General features: G+C 41.1%; 1 protein-coding gene across 3 annotated transcripts in view; it reads left to right on the top strand.

Moving 5' to 3' along the window:
* Window positions 1–17,850, top strand: part of tle2b (TLE family member 2, transcriptional corepressor b) — a 95,064-nt gene that overhangs the window by 50,893 nt on the left and 26,321 nt on the right. For 2 of the 3 annotated variants that reach the window (XM_066646980.1, XM_066646982.1), the window contains 3 exons: window positions 11,059–11,121; window positions 13,914–13,988; window positions 17,040–17,217. In XM_066646980.1, coding sequence (XP_066503077.1) covers window positions 11,059–11,121; window positions 13,914–13,988; window positions 17,040–17,217 — 316 coding nt within the window. The remainder of the gene's footprint in view (window positions 1–11,058; window positions 11,122–13,913; window positions 13,989–17,039; window positions 17,218–17,850) is intronic. The other variant, XM_066646981.1, reaches the window with a different exon arrangement.

The following is a 17,850-nucleotide window of genomic DNA, read 5'->3' on the forward strand; positions in this document are numbered from 1 at the left end:
TCTTTGTTTTGAGACAGTAAATGAACAGTCTCAGTCTTGTCTCAGTGGAAGGTGGACTGGGTTCAGCTCCATCTAACATTAACTCTGACATTCACCCGCTCTCTGAGCCATGGGTTTTACATTATTATGTCTTCATTAAAATCAACTTCTTTGCACAACATTCAGCTCAGCGTAAGTTCTTCTACATTTCAGTAACAGAGTCACTGGGAAACATTTTTACAGCCACCTTCAAGGAAAGCACCAGGAGAGAAGGAGAGTAGGCAAAGTGATACGTTTGGGGTTTTTTTCTCATTAGATTGTGTTTTTATAATGTTATGTGTAATATGATATTGTATAGACTCTATCATATTTTATACATGTAATGTGAACTACTAATGTGTTAGTGTTTTCCCATTTTTGTCTTTTCATTTTTTATTATGTTTAATTTTGTTAAATTTGTCTTGATTGTGGTTTGGTTCTAAAAGTCTTCACTGCGACACTCACTCACTCTCTGTCTCTCGGTCTCTCTTTCACTCTCTCCCAGTCTCACTCTATCCCAGTCTCTCTCTCTCTCTCTCTCTCTCTCTCTCTCTCTCTCTCTCTGTGTGTGTGTGTGAGTGCGTGTGTGTTGGTAATGGAGCTGATTAGTGAATAATGAGGCAGAGTGTAGAAGTGACGTAACTTGTTTGGAATGAGACAGAAATGTGCTTATGTGTGAAAGAGTGGGAGCACATTATAGATTCAGTGTGTTGGGTGTGTGTGTGTGTGTGTGTGTGTTAATATGTGTGCGTGTGTGATGGGAGCTTTCCTTTTTTGCATAATAGCTGTGTCTCTTGATCAGAAAGGCTGAGGTTCCCTGCTGTGTGTGTTTGCATCTGTGCATGCATGAATGCACATGTATTCAGGGACCTGCACGTATATATGTGTGTGTGTATAGGTGTGTGTGTGTGTGTGTGTTTATATTTGTCCTGCCAGTGTTACTGCAAATTGTGTCTGTTGTATTTGCGATTTGAGATTACAGCAAGGAATACTTCTTAGATATATTTACTCTGTGATGAACAAGCTTACAAACATAAATAATGGCCTCCAGGTTTCCGTTAGCTGTTCACAGTCGCTCACAGGTAAAAATTAAAGTCCTCCCCACCGTAAAGTCTGGGTCAGAATTTCACACAATGTCTGTATACAATTTTAAATCAATAGAATCTGCTGCCACGTCCTTCTATGTTCATGCATGTTATGTTTAAATGTAGGACACTGACCATCATTTTGTTCAACTTAATAAATCTTTTGTTTCTTTTATTATGAAGCAGCTAACACTACATTCTCAAGAGTCCAGATTCCATAGAACTGTATTTAGCACTGAATGTAAAAATGTTGGCAGACTCTGTTATCTGAAGGTACCTACACGTAGGTCAGTTCAGTTTGAAAAGTGCTGCCCAGGGATTCTTATTATGATAGTTTAGTGTTCTTGCTTAAAGAAACACTAGGTAGTATTTGTACCTTACATTTAAAGCTCAAAATCATTGTGATGATCCACTGAGCTGTAATAGGGAGAACAGAGCATCTGTCATTGCTACTCCATGCTCAGCACTGCAGAAATTGAACTATGTAACTTGGAGGGTAGGAAACCACTGCCTTGATTTCAGGACCGTGCTGTTATAGTGAATTACACACTGCAACTGTAGGGGGAGCCCAGGGGCCAAAATACAACATCTTCCCTAGTGTTTCTTGTACCCAAGTCTGCAGTGTTCCTTTTGTATCTCACTCACTTACTCACTCACTGACTCATTCATTCAGTCACTTACATACAGTCTGTTTCACTCATTTGGGCACAGGCAGATTCACTCACTCACTCACAGCTAGTAATGTTAACAGAGACTCCACAAGGGGGTGCTATTATGCTTTGCATTAATAACATTTAGTTTTTATTTATTTATTTATTTATTGCTATTTAAAGATTTTTTTTCATATAATTGGTGAAGTTACAAATAATGAGATAGAATTTTTTAAATTAATTTTAGAAATTGCATACCCTGGCGCAGCATGTAATGTCACAGTCACACAGCTCCAGGGACCTGGAGGTTGTGGGTTCGATTCCCGCTCTGGGTGACTGTCTGTGAGGAGTTGGTGTGTTCTCTCTGTGTCCAAGCTGGTTTCCTCCGGGTGCTCCGGTTTCCTCCCACAGTCCAAAAACACATGTTGGTAGGTGGATTGGCGAATCAAAAGTGTCCGTAGGTGTGAGTGTGTGAGTGAATGTGTGTGTGTGTTTGTGTTGCCCTGTGAAGGACTGGCGCCCCCTCCAGGGTGTATTCCCGCTTTGCGGCCAATGATACCAGGTAGGCCCTGGACCCACCGCGACCCTGAACTGGATAAGCGCTTACAGATAATGAATGAATGAATGAATGAATGTCATACAGTCATACGTCTGTATTCATAATAGGATCAGTCCCCCCACCTCACCCCCTGGGTACACAAAAATCAGCAGTTTCTCGCACCCCTTATATTTAGTATTTGCATATATCCCTCCTGTATACATTAAATCATTTGAAGTTTGCTTGTAATAAAAATACCTAATTCAGTGTAAATGCTGGCAGGATAAATAAGTCTGTACATGTTTAGTACAGATGCATGCATTGTAGTCCTGACTTCACAGTACACATCAAACTGTGAAAGAGTGGGAGGCTGTAAGAGCCCCTCACCATGTTTCACTTCATTTGTTTGTACTCATAAATATACTTGGCGCATCAAAATTAAATATTTTAAAATTTTAAATAAGAATGTATAAAATTAATTTACCTCTGCTAACCAATAAAAATAATATTTTAAGCAGCGTAATAAAAAAATAACTCCAGCGCTAAATTGAACTTGGCCATCAGACGTGTCTTGGCCGGGCCACATTTGCAGTGAAGGGGAAGTGTATTAATGAGATTTAAAGCTGAACTGAACTGATTTAAAGGGCTGTACGGTACGCGGTACTGTGACATTGGAGTGGTCAGTATCATGATAAGTGATATAAGGACAGATATTTTGGGCAGCTCCAGGAGAGTGGACGTGTGTGAGAATGTGAACTGTGAATGTAAATGAAGCTGAAATGGGGCAGAGAGCAGAGCAATGCTTAAAAATAAACATTTACTCTGGACCGAATTTAGCCTCAGGACTGTGCTTCCTTACAACAAGGCATTATCTCAGGGGAGGACAGTGTGTGTGTGTGTTTGTGTGTGTGTGTGAGAGAGAGAGAGCGTCAGGAAGAATCTCTAGACATTTGTCTGTTTGTGTGTCCACATCCTCCCATTTGAAAACTGTAGTATTTTCCATTCACATTTAACAGTGTGTGTGTATTTTGAGTGCATGTGTGTGCATGCTCCACTGTATGTGTGATGATGTGCATTAGCATGTGTGTATATTAGTGCTTTACAGCCTTCCTCTCTCTCTCTCTCTCTCTCTCTCTCTCTCTCTCTGTTTCTTTTCCTCCTTTTCCCAAATGGAGGGGCCATCAATCAGTGAGAGAGAGAAAGAGAGAGAGGGAGCAAGAGGAGGGGGGCATGTGAGGGGGAACGAGAAGGAGGAGGAGGAGGAGGAGGAGAATGTTGGCTCAGCGCCAGGGAAGAGATGCTGGCACTCTGCCCAGAGGAAAAGAGAGAGAGAATGGGGAAAAAAAGAAAGAGCACTAGAGCAAGCCAAAATGAGAGGGGGGGTGAGCACAGTGAATGATTGAGCGAGTGAGTCAGAGGGAGATGGCGAGAGAGAGAGAGAGAAAGAGAGAGAGAGAGAGAGAGAGAGAGAGAGGAAGGGGGGGAGAGATAAACGAGGGAGAAGAGAAATGAGGGGAAAAAGAGAAAATGAGGCCTTTATTGAATACCTCTGTGCCTGTGACCACAATCAGTGATTAGTGCGTCATTGCTAACAAATATTTGCCTTTCAGTGTTTGTAGAGTGAAAGGAGCTGCTCCATTAGAGCAGTGTGTGTGTGGGGGGGGCACTGATAAGCCTTAGCCAGCGTAAGGGTTAGGGCAGGCTGTGTGTGTGTGTTTGTGTGTATATATACACACTCTTTTCTCTCTATTCCCTGTTCATCTTTAGCACCCACCTTTATCCCCTGTATGTCTATTTTTCTGATTTCCTTTATTTATGTTTTTTTTTTTTTCAGTGACTATTACCCATTGCAGCAACTGCCACTCCCCGCCCCTCTAATATGACCCCAGGCTTAACATGTTGCAAATTCTGGTGTTGAAAAAACGGTTTCATGGCACCTTCATAAGGTCATCATATATAAGGTCATCTGATATAAACCTACATAAACATCTATGAAGCTTTATTATCCAGAATCTGTCGGTGAGGACTGTCATAAGTGCTGCTTTTCTTCTGATGTCAAACTGATTGTCTGCAAATAAGATTCATGGCTTATAATATGATATAATTTGATATCTGCTTATTATGGATATTCAATAGTGCACGCGCAGCTTGTATCATCTCCGTAGATGGAATGGGATGTTCTGAAGCAGTTACACATGAGCCTAATGCACTGTAGACATGTAGATCCTCAGTGGACCCAAACCCTTCACCATAGACTCACACGCACCTCCTCACAAATGGAACTACACACCATATCAATACAGACCACAACGACTGCGATTGGTCCGCAGTCAGACAAACATGGGATCAAGCTAAGTAGAGAAGTCCAGAAACATAAACTCCTCTTCCCCACACTCCAGAGACTGCAGACAGCAGCAAATTCATGGCGAGAGATTTCCTCTGAGATTGGTTTGGACATCGTAGAACAAATAGAAAGGTGGAACATGGGAAAAATACGCACGCCTCCGGAAAAATAGCTTGCTATGAGGAGCCGGAATACTGTGAGAACAAGCACAGATTTACTATACCACTACATAGTGTACTACATAGGGTGAAGGAAGATATTTGGGATTCAGCCCTAGTTGTTTGGTGGCATAATTTCCAAGTGACGCAGACACCAATGCAGAAGTAGAAACGCCCACAATGGCATAGGGCACCTGCGCAGGATACAGCTTCAGTCAAGTCAATCTAGAAGCATAAATCAGCTTAAAGCTACTATGCTCAACACCAAACATCAGTTTGGGATGTGGAACAGTTTAACTTTGTTCTCGAGTCATGGAGCACATTCCAATACCTTTGGGGTATGTCTGAGCTAATCGTTCAACATCCTGAGCTCATTATCATTATTAAATATGAGGCTGATTGTCATTAAGTCTTCACAGCAACCTTCCAACATCAGGTGTGAAATCTTCCCAGAAGTGGAAGCTTTTGCTGCAGCAAATGAGGACAAGCAACCACTAAATCCTTCGTTCTAAATCCATATCAGTGTATGTTCCGTAGAGATGTTGTTGTTATTGTGGCCACAGATCCTTATTTTTCATTGGCTTGGGGCTAATATTAAATATACTTCCCCATGCCTTTTAGTACTGGTTTACCCCTCACCATGTTTTGCTGGCTTCTCTCTCTCTCTCTCTCTCTCACACACACACACACACACACCTGTGCACACATGCGTGCGTGCACACACACACACACACACACACACACACTTTCACAGATGGCTATTCTGAAGCGCACCTTGCAGCATTGGCTGGGACTATAATGCAGAGCCATTAGAAGAGCTCGTTCACTCCACAGAAAGGAATCCCACACGTATTAAACCAGCGCACAATCCCAGTCACTCTTGCTTGCCAGTAGTTTTTTTGCACTCTGGAATTTTGGCAGAATTTTGGTGCTGCTCCTGCTGAATAATTCGGAAGCTTAGGAAGATTAACATAGCTTAGTATAAAATGTGCAAAAAGCATGGCTCTGAATTTCTTTGATTCCGATGTGTCCTCCAGTTTCTCATGAATAAAACAAAACAAAAAAAGTGGTGTAAATGTGGGTAAACCCTAAACGTAATCTTAAACCAAAACCAGTAAGAGGAAGTTTTAGCATTGAAAATGTACGATTAGCTAGCAATACAATTGATCTGTGTATGTACTACCAACCCCATTGGCAGAACAGTTAGGATTTAAAACATTCTTGCTGAAATAACCATGTACTTCCCAAGAAAAGACATTGCCTTGATGACAGCATGTTTCCCTAAAATCATAATATAGTGCTGCATTCAAGTGGTGTTGATTTTATCGGAAAAACAAATTTCCCACCAGGAAGCACCACATGAAAACCCTCAGAAGTCAAAAACTGACACATTGGATATTTTCAACTTAGCACAAACTGCCAAAGTTGTGATGTAAACACACGTAACAGTCCATCAAAAATAAAATATAAAATATTATAAAACAGTTAGTTCCGGTCGCACACTCTGATTGATTGAGAAACATTCTAAACCGTGATAGCACGTTTTTTTCACAACCACGGTATCAGTCCGCTGAATGCTGTTGCTAAAAATTCTATGCTGAAGCTCAGCTGTCGTTATCAAAATTTTCACCGCTAAATTAGCTTCTGTACATGTTTCACACCAATAGACCTTCTTCAGTTTACTTAGTTTATACTCAATCACTGTTATTAACAAGTTTAACTCTAAGTTTAACTTGAAATAAATGGAGACTGATGGCAGTGACTGGTGCTAATGACCGTTTAATTCAACGCAAACACAAAATAAGACATTTAATGACTTGAGACAAAGCCAGATTAAGAACATAAAAACAAGAAAAACAAAGACAGAAAACCAGTGGAGAAAGCCCATCAGAGATTCAGTTGCTGTAACTGTCCTTAGCGTTTGTGATGAGCTTTTTTTTTAGCTACACATTAGGGCGTCTCAAATCATTCCTCATTCCCTACATAGTGCAGTAACCTTGCATGTAAGTCATGACTTGGGGTTTAGAAGCAAATTTAGAACCGAGCCTTCGGGTCGTGCTTGCACCGCATCTCAGCCGTGATGTTATTTCATGATAACACACTCTCTCTTGTGTTCTATTCCTTAAATAATGTACAATTTGTACTTAATTCTGAGAGTGATGCTGTTTTAAACACCTACAATGAACGCATATGTTGTTTTGCTATTTTTATGCTCAAAAACACCAGTAGAAAGGCTAAAATCAACATGATGTCTTCAGAGAATGTTTTTTTTAAACTTCCTACAAAAACCACATGAACTAGACCAAGTCAGGGGAACGAGTCGGACCTCGGAGAAAACCTCCACCCGACTCACATTTGAAAGCAGCATATGCCTCAACGACAATGGTACCTTCTAAGATGCAAATCAGTCATGTTGTGGGCGCTGATGCACCAACCAAGACCATGGGAGTTGCTGGCTTTTGCACCTTTCTCTTATAAGAATCTGGATAACTCTATACAAAGAACTTTAAGAACTTTTTTCCTGAAAACAAGATGAAACTTGGACCATGTGAGATGAGCTCAGGCCCAGAGAACTCAGCAGTGTTTCTTCATACAGCTGATGCATGGCTTTCTTCTTATGTAATACAGCTTCAGGTTGCATGTCTTGATACAACAGCAATCTGACAATGATTTCTTGAGATACTCCTGAGCCAATTCGTCTGTACAATGATTTTGTATTCATCAGCTCCACTGACTAGACGGGAGCACTTCGTAGTTCTACAATTACAGACTAGTCCATGCATTGCTCTGCATACATCCTTTACACCCTTTCACTCTGTTCTTCAATGGTCAGGCCCCACCAGGGCAGGTATGAGGTATGATTTAGGAGGTGGATCATTCCCCATGCTATAGTGACACTGACGTGGTGGCTGTGTGTTAGTCTGTGTTCAGCTGGTACGAGTGGATGCTGGAGTTTTTCAATACTGTGCCCACTCTCTGTCCACTTTGTAGAGGTAAAGTTAGAGACAGTAGCTCATCACTGGACAAAGGATGCTGTTGCCTGGATGTTCGGTTGGTGGTCAGTCCAGCAGTGACACTGAGGGGGTTTAAAAACTCTAGCAGCACTGCTGTGTCTGATCCACTCGTACCAGCTGAACACACACTAACACACCACCACCACATCAGTGTCACTACAGCTCTGAGAATCATCCACCACCCGAACCATACCTGCTCTCTGGTGTTCCTGTTGGGGTAATTGTGTAATTATGTTAAATATCAGAATGTTGACTTGTTATTTGTTTTCTGATCTCTGGGATCTGCACATGCTTTTGAAGGAGAATATAAGGGCAGTGACTCCTTTGGGAACAGCTTTTGATGCAAGGATACAGCTTTAACATGTTGGTTTCTCTGAACCTGGCATGATGGAAGAGTTGGAAGTGATGGCAGGGTGTGCAAAGGGGAGTCCAGTGTTGTAGATTTGATAACGCCTTGATACCTGTGTTTAACATGTTTTGTAGCAGTTTAAATAGTTCCTTCTGTTTTTTGACATAGACATTGAAAATGAATACAGCTGTAATGGATAATCTCTCTCTCTCCTTATCTTATTTCTGCTTTCCTTTCTCTCCCTCAGGCTCACTCTCTCTTTCTCTTGGTCTTATTTTCCCCTTTTTCTCTCCCAACTCCCCCTTTAATTCACCCTGTTTCTCTCTTACTTCATCTCTCACTCTTTCTACAGTTACCTCTCTATATCTCTGTGCCATTGTGTCTTTTCTTATGTCTGTGTCCTCCTCTCGTTTCCTAAGACCTTCTCTCTCTCTCTCTCTCTCTCTCTCTCTCTAATAATACTCTTTATTCTGTATTATCCTGTATGAACGTGGTGCATTTCTAAAAGGATAATACAGTCTAATCTCTGTTACTGCTACGGTGTCTACTGCTCAATTACAGTCAGAAAAAGCAGGGAAAAAGCCTTGGTAACTGGCCCCAGCACAAAGAACTGAGCCATCGTAAGAAAACGTTTGCATACCACAAGGCGCTGTGCTTGAAGGACGTGCGGCTGTGCTCATACTTTGTCAATAAGGCTAATGGTGACAGAACTGGGAATACAAGCAAGGTCAAGAAAAAAATAAAGGACTTCTGCGCACTCATACACCAACACTCAAACACATTCACACACATTCAAACAGGCTCCAAAAATAACACACACTGCTGTTTAATGATCTGTTTGATGTGCGGAGCTTTTTTCAGTACTGCACTGTTGGCAATACTTTTAATTTCTTTAAGAAATGTACTTAACCACAATATGTCATCAGTAAATTAGATACTTTAAGTGGCACCCCTTGTGGACACAGATGTGAAAAGCTTGTGAATCTCCATTCCCACTGTCAAGTGTCAGTGGAGCAGTAAAACTACATCCTCTGGACTGTCCCAGCACCTTTCAACACCTTTGGACTGAGGTGGAGTGGCTGAATTTGTGATTTGGAACTTATCATCCAGCGTCAGTACCTGTCCTCACTCGTGTCCTCGTGTCTGCTGAATGTCCTCAAATCCTCGCAAGACTCACATACCGCAAGACTTCCCACATACCTAGTGATACCCTTCATTTCAAATGAACGCTGCTCTTCAGGCCCTAGCCAGCTGTCTTCCATCACATCAACAATCAGAAACAAGACTTTGGGTCTGGAGGATGGCCAGCACTGGCATTTGTTTACTAGGCAGTGAGTGTTCTCCTCCAAGTGTGTTGAGCTTTACAGTCATGTTAGCAGTAGCTTGTAAATAAGCTGGGATTACTTCTCAAGTCTCATGTCTATACAGCTTGGGGACTTATATAATAAGTGGGTGAGAACAATGAACAAACTGGGGAAAAAGATTTATAAAAGTACATTTTTAATAAAATGTGATTTATTTAATGTGTTTGGAAAAAAACGACTTTAAAAGATCAGAGATTTATTTCAAATGAGAAATCGTTTGGTATCTTTACAAACATGACTTATATGTGAGTACATCTGTCTTACATCCTGTTTCCTCTGTGAAATGTCACCTCTGTGTGTGTGTGTGTGTGTTCGTGCGTGTTTGTGTGTGTGTGTGTGTGTGTGTGTGTGTGTGTATGACAGGGACTGTGAGGGCAGAAACAAGGGAGAGAGAGAGAGAGACAGAGGGTGAAAGAGAAGTGGTGAAGCAAGAGAAAAGGATGAAAGGAAAATAATGGCTGTGTGGGAAGATGGTTAGTGTGAGAGAGCACCTAGAGGGAGGGGAGAAAGAGTCATGTGTGTGTGTGTGTGTGTGTGTGTGTGTGTGTGTGTGTGTGTGTGTGTGCGTGCATGTGTGCAGTTATCTCTTTTTCTCTGAGTGAGTACATAATTAGTAATCGTGTGTATATTTGTGTGTGTGTGTGTGCGCGTGTGTGTGTTCTTGTGGCAGTAGACTGAATCTGTTCAGACTCTTCAGGCCGAGAGTACACCCCCACTCTCCTACAACGGAGGAAAATAGATGAATGAATAGCATAGCATTCAAGCTTACACACACACACACACACACACAAACAACAGCAGCTGAACGAGAGCAGGAGATGAAAACAGAGATGTAGTCAGAAGTGCACATGAAAAATGACATCCACCAACACAGCTGAGCTTAATAGCTTCTCTCTCTCTCTCTCTCTCTCTCTCTCTCTCTCATTTTTCTGCTATCTCTTTGTTTAAATCCCTTGTTGTTCAAATAAGCTTTGTTTCTCATCTACACACTAGACTCTTACTGATGTAACAGTGTATCAGAGCTCATAGCTGAAGTTAATATTTACTGTTTAAATGAATCCGGCATGAAAGTGGAGCTCTATTGTGTGTGTGTTGCTGTGTTACATTTGCAGATGAGACTTTGTTTATGATCTTATGCTGATGGTCTGAGGCAATCAGTGTCTAGAACACTGAAGAAATTCAGCCTTGTATTAACAGATGTGTAGTGGAGACTGTAAGGTGTATATATATATACATGTAACCCAATCCGTGCAGTGAAACACACATTTACACACACACTAGTGAACACCAGGGGGCATTGAGCACACATGCCAGGAGCAGTGGGTAGCTCTAGCAGTTGGAGGTTAGGTGCCTTGCTCAAGGGCATTTCAGTCATGATCTGCCGGCTCTGGGGATAGAACCTGCAACCTTTCAGTTACAAGCTCAATTCCCTAACCACTAGGCCATGGCTGCCCCTTTAAATTTTTCTTTACTAGGAATTGTAAATATAATAACCTGACTTTTGCTAATGTAACCATGTGTGTGTGTTTCTCTGACAGGCGGAGATTGTGAAGCGGCTCAGCGCTATCTGTGCTCAGATCATCCCTTTCCTCTCTCAGGAGGTATGCTGACATTGACTGACGACTCTCTCTCTCTCTCTCTCTCTCTTTCTCTCTCTCTCTTTCTCTTTCTCTCTCTTTCTCCCCCTTTCTTTGTTTTTCCCCTCTTCCTAAACATGTTGTAGATTTAAAGCTATAGAAAAGCTAAAGAAAACTTTTTTAGCTTGGTACCTAGAATCTGCAAAATTCGACAACACACAGAATTGATAATAATGTTCGTTTTAGTTTTCTTTTCCAGAATAATAGAATGAGGAAAATTATGATACTAGTGTTTGTAGAAGCAGTTGCTGCATAGTTATCAGACTAGTGCTGCGTCCAAAACTGTGTCCTATTCACTAAATAGTACACTATTTTTGTTTTCTGCCATTTTGTAGTCGTGTTCGAAAGCATAGCATATCATTTTCAATGCACTCAAACAATCCCACAATATACTGGAAAAAGGTAGTGTACAACTAATGTACACTAGTTGATAGCAACTACCCATAATCCACTGCCATGTTTGGTAAAAACACACAATCTTTACCTACAATCCTGAATTCATTCATTGTCTGTAAGCGCTTATCCAGTTCAGAGTCCCAGTGGATTCAGAGCCTTCCCGGAATCACTGGGCACAGGGCAGAAACACACCCTGGAGGGGGCGCCAGTCCTTCACAGGGCGAAATACACTCACACACTAACACCTTTGGACACTTTTGAGTCACCAATCCACCTATCAGCGTGAGTTTTTGGAAACTCACGGGGTGAACACGTGTAGAACACACCAAACTCCTCACGCTCACCCAGAGTGGGGCTCGAACCCACAACCTCCAGGACCCTGGAGATGTGTGACAGTGACACTACCTGCTGCACCACCGTGTCACCCCTCCTGAATTCATTTCCCTATAATAGTGTACAGCATAGTGTGTTATACACAGATTAGTGAATAGGGAGACCTTTCAGACACAATCATGGAAGGACTGAACACATTTTTGGAAGCTATGTTATACACTCTTCATAAATATGTGCTGGATACAATTTTCCAATTGCATTGATCTATGCATTGTGGACCTTGAAATTGCACTAAATGATGTGTCTAATTTGTCAGTGAAAATTCCAGCAACAATACAAAATGGCAGACACAGTGTACAATGAAGTTCTAGTTGTAGTACAGATGTTCTAGAGCTGTTCTGTAGAAATCAGATTGTTTTACACACATTTCAGAATGTATACAATTTGCCAATGTTGCTTAAAGATTGATTGATTGATTGGTTAGTTCAATTCCTCATGTCTGCAGCTTCATAGATATCTCTGTCTGAAACAGCTCTAGTTGTTTTCCCCCTTTTGCATGATGTATTTATATGAAACATTGCTCCACCCAGCCATATTGCTTCACCCACCGGAAAACATCCATGAAGGGCACTAGACACACACACACATACAAGACTGAGGGGGAATTCACTAAAAGGCTAAAAATTCATGTCTAGGGAGGGAACCCTGTTGCTCTTTTACTCTCAGGAACACAAAGAGCCACTAATCTTCCAGAGACTGAAGGAAAATTCAAAGTTAATTCCATTACGTGCGTCCGACAGGTGCATTTTCCACTCGCCACTTCAAAGCCTGGGCTTGTTCAGCCCTCTCTCTCCTCCCCTTTGATGAGATTCCACAGCGATTTAAGAATATTAGCGCTGCAAATTTATTAATGTCATATTTCATTCTATTAAGACCCTCAGAGAAATGCACCAGCCGCGCTGTCCTGACGAGTCTCCTCCGAAAACTCATTAGACATTGCTAAATTATTCACTTGTTTTCTTCTCAGTTTAAGCCCCTCGACAAACTAAACATTTGTTAAAGTCCTTCCTCGCTTAGCTCCTTTTAATACAACAAGTCATTGTAGTCGCCAAAATATAGCCAACAATGTTTTTACAAGTCATTATTATTTATAAATGCATCCTACATGACATGATGAAACCAATTTATTTGTTGTCTGTCACTGAACCGATTTATGATCCATAGAGTGGGTCCACGTACTCACAGCTGTGGACAATTTTACACACTCACCCTGTCTCTCACACACTCGTCCTGTCTCTCACACACTCGCCCTGTCTCGCACACACTAGCCCTGTCTCACACACACTCACACCTGTGGACAATTTCACTCAGCCAGTCCATCTATCAACGTGTGTTTTTGGACTGAGAGAGGAAACAGGAGCACCTGGAGGAAACCCACACAGATACAGGAAGAATGGAAGGCTTTGTAAGACTTTATGACACAAAAACATGAACCCACATGTAGCTGCGTGAGACAAAAAACTTGATGCACTTTTTAAGGGAATTTGAGATAAAGTTGTCCATTTTGGGCATCTACAGAGAGGAAAGGCCAGGATGATGTGGACTCTGTGTTTACAGTGTGTGTGTGTGTGTGTGTGTGTGTTTACAGGTGTATTGAGTGTGTGTGGAAGCAGGGTGCAAATATGTGCCTTCCCACCTTTCTGTTCAGGGCTGTTTGCCTTTGTGTGTTTGACTGTTTGTTGTATGGTTTGCATTGCAGTTGTTTGTTATGTATGTGGTTAAGGTCATTGTATAGTGTGTGTGTGTGTGTGTGTGTGTGTGTGTGTGTGTGTGTGTGTGTGTGTGTGTGTGCGTGTGTGTGTGTGTAAGAGTGAGAGAGAGAGAGTGTGTATGTTTCTTTACTTGTCATCTGTATTGCTGTTTCCCATCGTCTTGTGCATATTTATGTTCTCCTCATACAGTGTTTACTGACTCTAACCCTGTGTGTGCATTTGTGTGTGTGTGTGTTTGTGCGGGTGTGTTTTTAGCACCAGCAGCAGGTGGTGCAGGCTGTGGAGCGAGCTAAACAAGTCACCATGGCTGAGCTCAATGCCATCATTGGGGTGAGTGACCTCTGACCACTTCAAGTACATATACACAGCTGTGTGAAAATGAAAATGGTTTCACCGCTGTTCAGATGGATGTGCTTATTTTCATTATTTCATTATTATTTCTGGAAGACTTTAACATTACAGAGAATTAAATAAGACAAAAGGTGGAATGTTTTATATTTCTTTTTTTTTGTGCAATATATTTTATGAAAATAATGATGTCATATTTATTATTAGTATGTTGTCATTTTATATTCATGTGTCAATATGTCATTATTATTATGTAAATGTCCTGTAGAATACGTGTTACTTAACTGTTCACATAGTTCATGGGTGTCCGACTTTTATAGTGCAGCCCAGAATTCTGAATTAACACTATAGGATCTTTTTTACATTTTTATTTATTTATTAACAAGAAAGGACATTTAAAAAAAATTGAACCAAAGAAAACAAAATGTAGAATAAATATATTCAAAACAGATATTCCTAGGAACATATTCACAATTTATTACATTTATGACAAATTATTTTCACTTTCAATTCTTTAAAGACATATATGAACAAATACACCAAATATGTTTAATCTCAATTAAATTCACTAACGTCTGAGATTATTCAGGATTGGCTACATTAAATCAGGTGATTAATCACATATAATATACTAAATAATGCAGTTAAATATGATGTTTAACAGCTGTTTGTAATGATGGGTGGACTGAGGGAGGCAAGCTCAAATGCAATAAAACAGAATTTATTGAAACAAAAGAAAACCAAAGAACCAAGGAAGACTAACAAACTCAAGACAAAAAAGAGTGAAGAATAGATTAATAACTAAGACAAACAACTAGAGGCAAGACAGGGAACAGAGCTAAACACAGGACTAAGAAACTAAACACAGGCCAAAGGAGATAAACACCGAACAAGAATTAAACAAGCAGAACCTGGACTAAACAAACAGGATGCAAACAAAGACTACTAAGAACTTGGAAAATGTGGATTAAACAGAAGAACAAGATGATGGACATTAACAGACAAACCCAAGCACAGAGAGGTACAAGCAGACCAGATTAGTACAGTACAGAAAGGTACAAACAGACCGGACAGGTACAAAGGGGTACAAACAGGAGACTGAACACCGAACTGGAACAGGGACTGGAATGGACTGGGGACATGACAGCACAGGACACAGCAAGGGTGTGACACTGTAATTGTAATGTGATTCAAATATTTATTTTCTACACTACACTAAATCCAGCGATTTATTCACAACTAAGCAAACTAAATCATTTGATTAATTACGAATGATCTCTGTAATCATTTGTCAGCTGTGATTGTGATGTTATTACCTAGAAGAGGCATTTTCTCTTACTGACTGATGACTGACTCCTAATGCTGAAACGAGCATGCGCAAGTAGGAACTGTTAGTTCAGCCATATTTCACATATCGCTTTTCCACCGACAAGGAACTGGAATGGTTCCAGTTCGTAAATTAATTGTGGAACTGTTCAGCACGTTTCCACTGACTTAGTTCATTCCCAGCTGGAACCAAAGAAAAGTAGGTTTTTCACCGTGAACCGTGGCTGAGTAGTAGGAAATAACACAGGAACAATCTCCGTTTGTGTGTGTTTCTGGGGTTGTGATTGGCCCGGCACCATGAACGCTGGCCAGAGCCGAAGCTCTGCGTTGGTTAGGTACATTTCTCTGCTCTGCTCAGCAAGACGGCTCAGAACCCAGCAACATTTACACACATATAATATCTCACAGAGAGAGGAGGACTGCTGAATTTGTCTTATTTCACTTGAGTGTGTGTCTTTGCCTGAAATATTGTAAAGGGAAGTGGTGGGGAGACATTTTGTGGCGTTAGTGAGTTTATAAAACTCCATATAGCTGTGCACAGCCTCCTTAAACTTCACATGCTTTAACCTGTTACACTGAATAAATAGGTCATTTTAATTCTTAAAATCAACAAAATGTTCTTGGTCTTCTTTGTTCTTTGGTGGTAGATCATCTTGTATTTATTTTTAAATAAAAATAACAAGAGAAACACTGATGCTGATGTTATATTATGAAGAAAACTTTGTGCTCCTTTTTCATTTCTGCGTTTATTAGTCTTGCCCTCCATATTTTCTGTACAACACAATCACAGTAAAAACCACATGTAAACAAAGACATTGATATGAAGCACCAAAGCCTCACCAGACCTTCCAGTGGCAAGGGGATGTATTTTGGGCTTTCCTGTTTTTGAAATGCCAGAAACACCTCTGTGACAATGACTATATAGCTAATATCAGTCTGGCAAACTAGACTTGTCTAGTTTCTCATTTTTCTTGTTTTCAATATTCTGTTGTTTTGGGATCAGTCTGTACTTCCAGATTAGGACAAAGAATTTGGGGGATTTATTTATTTATTTTTGTTTAACTCTGATCTTTGCATAAGATCAGAAACACATAAACACATTTCACACTGGATAATAACATTAATCTCTCTCTATATATAAATCTCTTTCTATCTGCTTCTCTCTCTCTCTCTCTCGCTCTCTCTCTCTCTCTGTCTGTACTGTTATTGTATTGTGGGAGCTCTAACAGTGGGCTTAAGTGAAGTAAAATGATCAGAACTGAGAAAAACGTGGTGAAGAGAGTCTTTCAATCACACTCTCTCTCTCTCTCTCTCTCTCTCACTCACACACACACACACACACACACACACACTCAGAAAACAGTACAAAACAGGCAGTAATTTAGCCCACAGCTGAATGACTTCTCTTTATCTGCTTGTGATGTGTTTTTTTCTTCTCTTTTCTTCTCTTTTTCATCTCGTTTTTCACTACCTTGTAAACATCTATCTATCTATCTATCTATCTATCTATCTATCTATCTATCTATCTATTGGTCCATCTCACTTTATTCATTTTTCTTTTATCTTTCTGGTTTTTCCTTTCTTCCTCTCTTTCTCTCACTCTGTCTTTTATTCTCAAACTCCCCCCTCCCCCCTCATCTCTCTCTCTCTCTCTCTCTCTCCCTCTCTCTCTCTCTCTCTCTCTCTCTCTTTCTCTCTCTCTCTCAGCAGCAGCAGCTCCAGCACTTGTCCCACCACACAGCGGGAATTCCTCTGACCCCTCACCCATCTGGTCTGGCTCTGGGCAGTGGTTCTGGTTTGCTTGCTCTGACCGGAGCGCTCGGAGTGTCCGCTCACCTTACCGGCAAGGACGAGCGGAATCACCTGGATGCTGAGCACCTGCGAGGTGTGTCTAGTGAGGGTGGGGGATTTCTGTGAGCTTAGCGTCCTGTGTCACTCCAGCTCCATAACATTAGAGAACACAGTTCTCTTCTGCTCCACAGCACAGTGGAATTCTACCCCTCTGTCCAGTGCTTGGCATCGAGAATGTGGTGATCGAGGTGACTTTCACTTCAAGTGAGATCCAATCTCCAAGGTCACCTTTTCAATCCCTGATGATGCCTCACCCATCCGAGACCAGGAGTCCAAGAGAGCTCAAGTGACCTTGCTGTCTCTGGATGGGTTTGATGGCTCTCCCTCACCCCTTATCACAAGCACAATGCTAGACAGCATGGGCATCTCTGGGGCATCAATGCTGGCATAACTGTTCGGGAAATGTGAGCTGTCCAATGACATTACATTAGCAGTGGTTCAATAAGAAGCAGTAGTTTGCTTCATATGTTTTGCCCTTATTTCAATAAATATCTCCCTAACCTTTACCACAGGGTGAACAGGTTCTTTCTGCCCTGAAATAACCGACACCTGTTTTTACTCCTAATATCCATCAATTTGCACAAACCTGTTTTAAATATTGGCACAAGCTTCTCAGGGTTTGATCCTGTTTTTTTTAAAGTTGCTGTGAGAAAAATGTGATGTTTTT

This window comes from Hoplias malabaricus, chromosome 16, assembly GCF_029633855.1.
Source record: "Hoplias malabaricus isolate fHopMal1 chromosome 16, fHopMal1.hap1, whole genome shotgun sequence".
NCBI lineage: Eukaryota > Metazoa > Chordata > Actinopteri > Characiformes > Erythrinidae > Hoplias > Hoplias malabaricus.